The sequence below is a fragment of the Coffea arabica genome, chromosome 11c, assembly GCF_036785885.1.
Source record: "Coffea arabica cultivar ET-39 chromosome 11c, Coffea Arabica ET-39 HiFi, whole genome shotgun sequence".
Lineage (NCBI taxonomy): Eukaryota > Viridiplantae > Streptophyta > Magnoliopsida > Gentianales > Rubiaceae > Coffea > Coffea arabica.
This window is the reverse complement of record NC_092330.1, coordinates 2,862,820-2,874,816: the sequence shown is the minus strand read 5'-3', so window position 1 is coordinate 2,874,816 and position 11,997 is coordinate 2,862,820. Positions and strand designations below refer to the sequence as shown.

The 11,997-nt window shown below is 34.6% G+C and overlaps 1 protein-coding gene and 1 long non-coding RNA gene across 2 annotated transcripts; both read left to right on the top strand.

The window, feature by feature from the left end:
- Window positions 1–211: 211 nt before the first annotated feature.
- LOC140016991 (uncharacterized) lies at window positions 212–699 on the top strand. The gene is made up of 2 exons (XR_011823277.1): window positions 212–394; window positions 468–699. It is a non-coding gene; the product is annotated as an uncharacterized lncRNA (long non-coding RNA).
- Window positions 700–9,105: 8,406 nt separating this feature from the next.
- LOC113715809 (probable LRR receptor-like serine/threonine-protein kinase At3g47570) lies at window positions 9,106–11,652 on the top strand. Its single transcript, XM_072069933.1, has 3 exons — window positions 9,106–9,586; window positions 9,651–9,880; window positions 11,632–11,652. The coding sequence occupies exons 1-3, from the start codon at window positions 9,106–9,108 to the stop codon at window positions 11,650–11,652; spliced, it is 732 nt and encodes a 243-aa protein (XP_071926034.1).
- The last annotated feature ends 345 nt before the right edge of the window (window positions 11,653–11,997 follow it).

Below are 11,997 nucleotides of genomic sequence, written 5' to 3'. Positions count from 1 at the left end.
TATGTATATCCCATGATTTCTGCTCTATTTTAGGATAGAATAATTTACTCCTAATGTATTTTAGGATAGAATAAATTAGCTCCTAATTTTTAGGAAATTACAGATTTCATGGAATTGACAAAAGTCAAATTCTATTTGTATAGATGTTGTACAGAGTCTAGAACAAAAGATATGACAGAACAATTCAGTTTTTCTTTTTGTTCAGAAGTCAACATTTTGTTTTTTCGTATCAGACTCTGTTCCTAAAACGTTTTTTTCGTTCAATGTCTGGCTGAGTTTACAATTGTGTACTGAGACATACTTTTTGTGCCGTGGCAGATCTTGTATGATACTTCTGCACAAGCACTTATGTATAAATATATGCAGAAACACACCAAAGTTGTGATTCAACTTGGTAAGGTTTGGGATCTGCTATTTGTAAAGTTTCGGCTTCCCTATATTTTCCCGATTTTCTTTTCTTGCTTCAGTTCTCTTGTAGTTCTGATCACAATCAGTGTAAACGGCCCTCTGCAAATTCAACATGAGAGAGCGACATGCTTGTCCGTCATCTTGAGGTCCCAATGACGTCAAATTTTGCGATTGGATCTTAGCTTAAGTTTTGTCTTCTATGTTTAATAGATGAGCTTGTTCCCGCTTATCTCAGCTTTTGGGCAGATTTTGTTACGCAATGTTTTTGTAGATTGTTGAAAACTTTGTACCCTACTGGTGCTTTAGACTTGACCATTAGCCATCTGGTTCTGACATTTTGATGTGCATAAATAAGCCAAAGTAAAAAATTTTCAAATGTTGTGATTAGAATGTTTTCTTCATTTCTTGAAGTTCACCCACTTCATATGGTTTGAATAACTACTCTTGTTGTGTATCTTTGAGAGAATCTATCCGAACTTTTTCTTTGAAATAATTTATGATTCTAGATTGTCCATCTAGTCAATCAGTGAAAAGCTGCTGAAAGTTTATGGAGGTGGAGGAAATGAGCAAAAAAAAAAAAACCTTGATAAATGGATTTCCTACACATTAGTTCAGATTTGAATTCCCTTTTGGTTGCCAAAGTTACATCTTGAGCAAGTGTCTTTGAATCTTGGGAATCACAGTCAGTCTCATATAAAATCAAGATTTTCAAGGTTGGAAAATCAAGATTTTCACGGTTGGGCAGCTTGCAGCGTGCATGTGAAACTGTGAGATAGAGAGATGAAGATGGTGGTCATTTTCTTTATGATGCCCAATCTTATATCAGAATCTTGGGTTTCACATCTTAAGAAAAGAAAAGTTCCATATAATTTCTGTGCCGTTATTTAAGCAGCCATAGTGAAATCATCCTGGAAACGGTTCTGTACTTGTTGATTAGCTCTTATAATACTTCAAACGTATCCAGGTCCTATATGTCTTTGTTGCTGATCAAAGACGAAGAGAAGAACTTCTTAACTTCGGGTTAGTAGATTAGCTGCCAGCTAGTGAAAAATGTCAACGAGCAGAAAGCAGGAAAGACAGAACTGATGAGCTTTAACAAGTCCTCTGCTTACACCTCAGAAAGTTGCCGGTAGCTGGTAGTGCGTCATCATGTAACTTCTGCTCTTCTAGAATCGCTACCCCCCTCCCGCAGGTGACACTAGAATTCTGTTTTTCAAATGTCCTGGTTATGGAGACATCTGCAGTTTTTTCCTGTCTGAAAAAGCCAGCAATACGTGTTTTGTTTTCTTGACCATCTGCTAAACTAGCACTCCCAAAAAGTTTGTACATGTCTAATGTTTAATTTTTATTGCTCAGATCGATGAAGTAATGCATTCAGCTTGTCCTTTGAGTTTAGATTAGCCCTTAGTGGAAGATTCAATTCATTGCGGATGCTCAGCATATGAACTCCATTTGTGAAGTCTACAGATGTATTTTCCGTTCTTTCAAAGAATTACACACTTAGACTTGAAGACATATGGAAGCATCTAAAGGATTCCTTTGTATCTGCAGCTGATGAAACCTAGGTGAACATTGTCCAATTTACCGTTAGATTTGTGATTACCTAAAACTTTTGCAATTTTTCCCAATATAAGGTTATATTGTACATTTTATTTTTGTTCTATTGCTTTGCTTTCCTTTTGTTCCATTGCCCTACAAAGCTGAGAAAGGGCGTATACACAACTGTTGATTCCTTTTGGCAGGTCCTCTAAGAAAGAACATCTAACATTTTAATAGACATAGGAACTATCCTATCCTATCTTAGCAGTTTCAATATCTGTCTCTACTGGAAACTTTGTGCTTGCGAAACTTTTAGAAAATTCTAAAGATGAATGCAAATCATAGGATTCGATCCCTTGACCATTCAATGAGAGCTCTATAGGTGGCAAACCAACCCATTTAACTAAATTTACCTATATCCGTCCATGAATAGATGGGTATGGGTATCTTAAATTTTTGTATATGGGTATAAATGAGTTATCCAATAATACCCATTAAATGGGTATTATTGGATAACCCATCAAACCCAATTAACCCATTTAAAATTTTCTTTCCCCAAGTCTCCTCTCTTCCCCCACCCCCTTTTTTTTTCAAATTTTTCATTTTGTCATGATATTAACTACTTTTGTTTCATTATTATTATTATTTATTAGTTTTATCTTATCATTTTATTTTCTCTTAATTTATTAACTTGCTCATTTTTCAATATTACCAATTTATGATAAGTTTTAGTCTCTTTTCTTATCTTTTCAAAATGAAATTTTAAATTTATATATGACAAAAATGTTAGGGGTTCAAAATTTTTGGATTAAGTTTTTATATTAACTTTTATAGTACTTAGTTCAAATTTTTATATTCTTATTTTTCAATTATTAAATAATATGTAATTTTGTGACATAGAGTATGAATGGGACAAAAATTGGTAATTAGGCTTATTGAACATTATAAGTAAATATTTAAAACTAATGATGGGTGCAAATAGCGGTATAAATTGATAACTTATTTTGCAAAAATAAATTTAAATGAGTTTACAAAAGGTTAAAATAAATGGGTTATAAATGGGTAATTGGGTTACCCAATTCATTTTTTGAGTTACCCATTTATACCCATCTAATTAAATGGATATAAATGGGTTAACTTACTTATACCCATTACTCATTTTACCCAATCCAAACCCGTCCAAGTCACCCATTTTGACACCTCTAGGTAGAATTAAGTTTTTTCGAATGCAATTATAAGATTAAATCCTATGGTCGGTTGTACCTAAGATTATCTTTTTAATTAGGAAAGTAGTTAATGGTCGTACTTTAACTATAAAAAAAGTAAAGAAAAGTTGGTTGTCAGAATTCATTGACAATTATAACCAGTTTATTAATGAATGTTTGAATTTATTTTTGATTAGTTTTATGAATCATTTCAGAAGTTATTTCTTTGGCTAGAGTTCCATTATTATTCATTAAAATTTACTTAAATTTTGTATGTTATTTTGTGTTTAAATTAATTAGTTGGTTTAATATCCAAAATCTTCCCTTTATATTCATTGCTTTGAAAGAAATAAGGGATAACTTTAGAAACCTCCCCTAAAGTTTCTAATAATTACTGTTGGCTCCCCTAAGATTTTAAAAATTACACCTACCTCCCTTGTCCATTTAAAATGATAATACTAACTTTAATATTTTAATAAAACTCTCTTGTTGCCATGTTTATGCAAAGGATGGATTTTATAATTTTTTTTGATAATTTTCAACATCATCCAATTTTTTTGTAACCCTTTTCTTTGTATCAAAATCAAGAATGAATCAACAATAATTAAAAATAAATAGCCCAAAATCACTACCAAACTAGGGTAGTTCTATCACTAAGTTAGTCCATAAACTTTTATTTAAAAAAGTAGTCCATAAACTTTTAAAAAATAAAGATAACACTTTTTCTCTATCTTAAAAAGAATCTATATCCTCCAATAAATCACTACGAAAAATAGCCTATAATAGAAAAAAGATTACTGTTATAGTTGATTATTAAATAATAAATATTGGTATAAAAAACTTGACACTTTTTTTTATAATTGTACTAAATTACGTTATAATTGTTTAGAAGAACAAATTAAACTTTATAAGATAATGGCATTTTAGGATATTCATTAAATTTTTTACTCTATTTTAAGTTTTGGTTACCAATATGTCAAATCGATGGAGGTAAGTATAATTTTTAAAACGTCAAGGGAACTAAGCAAAATAGTTAAAAACCTCAGGATAGGTTTATGAAATTATTCCAAGAAATAAATCATTCCAATCCTCATGGATGCAATCTTGTTCACCACTGTCTTGTAATTTCATTTATTGTAGAGTAGGTATTTTATTTTGATTGATTGATAATCCGTCATAAATGTCAAATATATTGCACTCTATCTTCTTGCAAACGTGACATGTGGATGTACAAAACAATGGGAAACTAATTACATACTAGCTAGCAACAACTATTATACTTCCATAGCAATAATAGACTTCATATATATAGGGCTTAGAAGGCAACTCAACAACTACTATTCTAAAGTTTTGGGTACTTAACTATTAAAATCGTTGATATTCAAAAGAAAAAAATTTCAAGTCAAACAGCAAATTAATGGACAAAAAATTTGACCACCCGATCGTCTTGATTTGGACACCATTCATTTAATTACAATGGCACCGTAATGTGCTATTCTTGTGTTATACACACACAAAAACATTATACGGAAAAACTAGTAACAATATCCCAAATGTCATGTTCATAGACAGACTGTCTATTATGTAAAATTAGGCTGTGTACAAGTGATTTATGCATTTGCTTTCCTTCATCCTTTGCTTTTCTGTATCCCACTAATTGAACATGCAACTTTGCTTCCTTTAATTTCTTCAAGTTAGTTTTAGCCTCTTTCCTTGTCTTTTTTCAATTTGTTTGTTATCTAAAAATGAGTTGGCGACAATGAATGAATGTGATGTTCTTTGCCAAAAAAAAAAAGAGTTTAAGTCTCGGTTATGTATTTAAAGTATGGACTTACTTTGGACTTAAACCAATTTTAATTAGATTTGATTGTCAGCAGACATGTATTGATGTATTGGGCTATAGTGATTCATCCGGATCGAAGATATATAGGAGTATCAATGTTATCTTTATTTGTATTTTTTTTAGATCAGTTATATCTATTGATTTCAGATCCATACGTCTACGTTTCATGTTTGTTTGATGTATTTTGTTTCCATTAGTGCAGATTTATTTGAATAAAATGATCTTTCCTATATAAAAAAAAAAGTATGAACTTACTCAGCATGAATTTAATTCCTATGCAGGATGGCAAATGGATAAAGTGAAATGGCTTGCAACTTGAACTTCTAACTGATAGAGGGTTCTGGATTAGGATGATTGCACTCACAACAAATGGACATCTTCAATTGAAATTAAGTTTGAATAAGAAATTGGAGAAATGAGCTTTTGGTTAAGAACAGAGAATTGGCAACCAGAAGAGGTAAAACTAGTGCTACACAAGTTGGAAATTGGAACATGAAGACATGCAAGAAGGCTTCTAATGAAACTAGCTGCACCATGTGCAGTGGCTACGTCTCTAATGTATCCAATTCCAGGATCATAGAGCACAAGCTTTTCTGCTCCATCAATCTGCAAAAGCAGTTGCCTGCTTTGGTTTGAGCATATATATGATCGATGTTCAACACCAAATGTCGGGAATTTCAAATGAGATTTTAACTTAGTCCAAGTTCTATCCACTTCATATTAATTCATCCATGATCCATAAATTGACATGATATCTTTCACTTGAAATATAACAATAGAGTCAAGAAAGGCAACAATTTTGCTGAAAAAAATACCTTCCCCATTAATGGGGCAACTTCTCGAATTCTTCACTGGAAATATCGAAGGTGTTAGGAAAGGGGTACCGGTACAGGCACACAATATCAGAGTTAGTTTAGGACAAATTTCTCTTTCCCCAAGTACCAGTTAAAATAGGAATAAACCAAATCACCAAGTAATAATACCAACATTGATAACAAAATGAAAGAAAAATAAAAGGCACAGGACACCAAGATTTTTACGCGGAAAACCCAAATTGGAAAAAACCACGGGACCTAGTCCAGTCAAAAGTCTCCACTAGCACAATAATGAGAATACACAAGTCTACCCGAAATATTCGAATAACAATAATATCACCAATACCAACTAAGCAAAATTCCTACAAAATCACCCCCAAAAACTACAACTGTCAAAGAAGTGAGTTTGGAAAGGTGTTACCAAACGAAGAGAAAATATGAAATCTGAACCGGTAGATGAGTAGAGCCTGACGAGAGGATCACATGGGTAAAATTTCGTCTCAATCAGGTTCCGAATCACGCTCCAATCAAGACTTTGAAGTCTCTCTCTCTAGCTTTTTCTCTCTCTTCATTTTCTCTCTCAACTAGCAAAGAGATGGCGGCTGACTTTTTCTCGCATGCAAGGATCGAAGAAAAAAAACTCCTCATGCGGCTGCTCTATGTATTTAAGCTTGAGAAAGCCTCAAGCTTTATTTACTTGCACAAATGGGCTGGCCCACATACAAGTCCAACAATCTCCCCCTCCAACTCATTTGGGGGCCTCTACAAGACCTGTTTCTTGTCTGCAAAATAAGAGTTTCTCTTTAGGCAATGCTTTGGTCAACATGTCAGCACTATTATTATTTGTATGTACCTTCTCAAGTGTTAACAACTTGAAATCCAGAATTTCCCGAATCCAATGATACCTCACATCAATGTGTTTGGACCGAGAGTGAAATGTTGAGTTCTTACACAAATGAATAGCACTCTGACTATCACAATAGAGACTATATTTCTCTTGTTTCATACCCAACTCTTGAAGGAATTTCTGCAACCAAAGAGTCTCTTTGCATGTTTCAGTGGTTGCGATGTACTCAGCCTCCGTACTAGAAAGAACGGTACACTTCTGTAACTTACTTTGCCATGACACTGCTTCCCCTGTAAAAATCATCAAGTACCTAGATGTGGACTTCCTATTATCAAGATCACCTGCCATATCTGTATCAGTGTATCCATCTATCATAATTTTACCATTGCTGAAACATAGACCAATCTAGGAGTTCCCTTGAGATACATGAGAATCCATTTGACATCATTCCTATGCTCCTTACCAGGATTAGAGAGATACCGACTGACTACTCCAATTGCATGAGCAATATCTGGCCTGGTGCAAACCATAGCATACATCAAACTACCAACAGCCGAAGCATAAGGAATCTTTTTCATGTCTTTTTTATCTTTCTCACTTGTAGGACACTGTTTGATAGTCAGTTTGAAGTGACCTGCAAGTGGAGCTGAGATTTCCTTAGATTGCTCATGTTAAACATGTTGAGCACTTTCTCAATGTATTTTTCTTGAGACAATCAAAACTTTCCATTTTGCCTGTCTCGTGAGATTTTCAATTCCAATATTTGTCTAGCCGGACCCAAATCCTTTATTACAAAAATTTACTTAACTCTCTTTTTAACCTATCAATTTTCACAGTATCACGACCAACAATCAACATGTCATCAACATATAACAAGAGAATAATAAAATCACCATCTGAAAAAATTTTCACGTAAACACAGTGATCAGATGTAGTCCTATGGTACTCATGGTCTGTCATGAATGAGTCAAACTTCTTATACCACTATCTCGGTGCCTGTTTCAACCCATACAAACTCTTCTTGAGACGACATACAAGATTTTCCTTACCACTTTCTTTGAACCCCTCCGATTGTTCCATGTGGATCTCCTTTTCCAAGTTACCATGCAGGAAGGCTATCTTCACATCAAGTTGTTCGATCTCCAAATTCAAACTGGCTACAATACCAAGAATAACTCGAATTGATGATATTTTTATCACAGGAGAAAAAATTTCTTCAAAGTTTACGCCCTTCTTTTGACTAAATCCCTTCACAATCAATCTTGCTTTGTACTTTACTTGTGGGCTGTGCTCCTGAATCTTCAACTTGTAGACCCATTTGTTTTTCAAATCTCTCTTACCCTTAGGCAGTTTCACTAGCTCATAAGTGTGATTCTCATGCAGGGACACCATCTCCTCTTGCATGGCTTGCAACCAATCTTCTTTATTCTCATGCTCTAGAGCCTCATCATAGGACTCTGGCTCTCCTCCATCTGTCAATAACACATATTCATGAGGATTATATCTGTTAGAATGTCTCCTTTCTCTGGTAGATCTCTTAAGCTCATCTTGTGGTGGTGGTGGTGGAGTAGGTGATGCCTCATACTCAGGTTCATCAGCAGTAGGATTATCACCATCATAAACATCTTCTCTCTACTCTATCTCAGCTCCCCCTTGATTAGAATCAACAGGTAATAGAATTGGATCTGGATCTGAATTTGAGCTAGTAGGAATGTCATCTGAGGATTTTGAGTTATCACCTTTATCAATGTTTTCAATGGTTTGATTTTCAAAAAAAACAACATCTCTGCTCCTGATCACCTTCTTCTCAATATGATCATACAATATATAACCAAAATCTTCATGTCCATAACCCAAGAAAATACACTATTTTGATTTTACATCAAGTTTTGACCTTTCATCTTTGGGGATATGAACAAATGCCCGATAACCAAAAACTCTCAAGTGCTCAAAAGATATATTTTTTCCCGTCCATACTCTCTTTGGGATATCACCATCTAGAGAAACTGATGGAGAAAGATTAATCAAATTGACCGCAGTCCTCATTGTTTCACCCCCAAAAGGATTTTGGCAACTTAGTATTGGAGAGCATACATCTGACCCGTTCAGTGATGAATCTATGCATTCTCTCTGCTACTCTATTCTCTTGAGGAGTTTTTGGCATAGTCTTCTGCAATCTGATCCCACGGGACTTACAATAAATTTCAAATGGTCCTCTATACTCACTACTATTATCAGCACGTACACACTTTAACTGTTTATCAGTTTCTCTTTCAACTTTGCTGTGAAAATCCATAAATACATCCAAAAGCTGATCTTTGGATTTCAAAGCAAAACACCAAACCTTTCTAGCAAAGTCATCAATAAAAGTTACAAAATAAACAGCACCACCAAGAGACTTATCTTTCATATAGCAAACATCAGTGTGCACCAATTTCAATGAATTTTATGGGAGCCTATGGTTCTGTTTACAAGACATTAATCAATGGATCAAATGTAGCTGTGAAGGTGTTCAACTTACAAACAGAAGGTGCATTTAGAAGTTTTGACATAGAATGTGAAGTACTATGTAACCTTCGTCACAGAAATCTAACCAAAGTCATCAGCAGCTGTTCCAGCCTTGACTTCAAAGCTTTAATTCTTGAATATATGTCTAATGGAAGTCTTGAAAAGTGGTTGTACTATCAGGATTTGTACATGGATTTTTTGCAAAGACTAGACATAATGATTGATGTGGCATCACTATTAGACTATCTGCACGATGGTTATTCAATCCCTGTGCTTCACTGTGATCTGAAACCAAGCAATGTTTTACTTGACAAAAATATGGTAGCACATGTGGGTGATTTTGGCACTGCAAAATTATTAGGGATGGGAGAGAGCATGGCCCAAACTCAGACACTAGCAACACTAGGATACATGGCACCAGGTGATAATAGTTGCTTCTAATTTTGTTTCATATCCCTCAACATAATTGTAATCTTTCTGATAAGCTGTTTCACTTGGTGCAAAGTATGGATCAGAAGGTTTGATATCCAAGAAGTGTCATATCTACAGTTTTGAAATCATGTTGATGGAAACTTTCACAAGAAGGAAGCCAACTAATGAAATGTTATCAGGAGATGTGAGCTTGAAGGATTGGATGAATGCATCATGGCCAGATGCTGTGTCTGAGGTTATACATGCTAATTTGATGAGGCTGGAAGAGGATCTAACAGGGATGGTTCATGGTGGCTGTCAAACTACCAAAAATAAAATTTATATCAAAACCTACTCCCAAAACTAAACGAGTATAGTGGTGAGTAGGGTCGTCTTCTCAAGGAACTGGTAGATTTATCACACACAGAGAATGTGGGGGGCGGGGTTTAGAAAGGAAGACAAAAAGAACAAATAAAGAGGTAAGAGTACTGAATTTCCAATCGCAAGAAAGTCCAATATCTAAAGAATATAATAAACAATTAATTGACACAACCTAGTCAAGGAAATAATCTCGGCATTGGCCCACATAATTGATTATAGATACCTGAATTAATTCACACGTTCGTAAGTAAATTGGTTCTAGTAATTCAGCAACCGCCAAACTACCAATCTCTCCTTAATTATATGGTGGTCCAGAGACGCTCTTAAACCACCCCCTTGTAAAATAAATAACTCCAGAGACGCTCGAAGGATTTAATCTATTCACAGGTTAGGAATTAGAGAGACCCAATTCTAGTTAACAAACACACATACGGGTTCATTTAAACTAGATTAACTATTCCTACGACACAGATTAGATTGCTTGCGAGGCAATGAAATTGTGCCGTTTGTCACTAATTTTAAGACAATCAAGTGATATGCACCCTCATCCTAATTGGCAGTTTATTATTCAGACAATTGAACAACTGATCACATTGATCCAATAAATCCAAACAAGAATAGGCTATTAAAACAAAGAATAATTAAATACCCACTAACGCAGAATTTGAATTAGCGTAGAACAATTAAAAAGATCTAACAATTGTCCGTGCACCGGGTCTTGATTATTCCTCAACTAGACAAAGAATCTAGCCTTGCCGCATAACGTTGATGCAATTGAAAGCATTTTATGGAATTTAGTTGATAAAGTAAAAACCACGAATCTCTAACTCATGTTAAGAAGAAGAAGAGAAAGACTAAACATCCAAGGTCAAAGATACCAACTCCTAGTCTATTACTGTCCTATTTAAAGCTTTGCCGCCGCCTTCTCTTTAGCTAACAAAGTGCTTGTTTCTATAAGGAATCCCTTTCCTTATTTTTTTTTCTCCTTGCTTTGTTGCCAAAGAGGTCTCTCAAGATGTCTCCTAATCCCACGTGACTTCAAAATACACCTTCCAAGAATAGCCGCAAGCTCCCAGGGATAAGTCCCGCGGTCCGTCTTTTGGACGTCACCCTGCGATTTAACCTAAGCAAAATCAACTCTAACAGTTAAAATTCTGCAAGAAAATTGACTGAATTGGATTATACATAAAACAAAGAGCATCATACAATTGTTACTTACATTGTAAACTACCTTTTAAAAATTAAAAAAAAAAGTTAAACAAACAATACCACTAATATTGCCCTACTCTAACAGGAAGAGAAAGCCCATCTAATCTTGATCATCATTAATTAACTGGGATTAATTAGTGTTAAAGACAAGTTCTTATATATAGCTAGCTTTATCATGATGTGCGATCCTGCTTGTCCGAAGCCTTCGAACAAATGGTAACTGTTAATTAGTGCTAGAATTAATATGCTTCTTTTTTAATATTCCTAGTTGCAAGCTTCCAAGTTCCAACCACAACTTAGACAAGCCCTGCGTTAAAAGCAGTTCTAATCCCATTATTCCAAACAATTTTATTTATCTAAGGGCCATGGGCAGGTGTAAAAAAACAAAACCAAAAACAATTATTAAAAACAAAATTTTAAATTTCAACCTAACAACATTGCTTGTTTGTAGAATTGTTGTTGCAGGGGGCAAAGATGAGGCTCTAGCACCTAAGCTAGTAAGCATTCTTGAAAATTTCAGTTCTTGAAGTAACTTTCACCTTCCTTTCTTTTTTTAAAAAAATTTTTTTGTGGGTTGAGGAAATTCCCCTTCTTTTTTTGTCAATCGTCACCGTCTACTCTACTCCATGTCAAGAAAATTCCATGTTAGACATGTAGAAAGTTTTTGGCCATCATCAAACACTTTAAGTCTTGGAAGTGTGAAAGATCAAGAGTTCAAATCTTACCTCCCATTATTGTGTCACTATATGTGGCTTCTCTTAAATACATATGGGTGCATAATGTATCTGTCTGATCCAACATTGATTTAGTCTTCGTCGTCCTCCCCTCTCC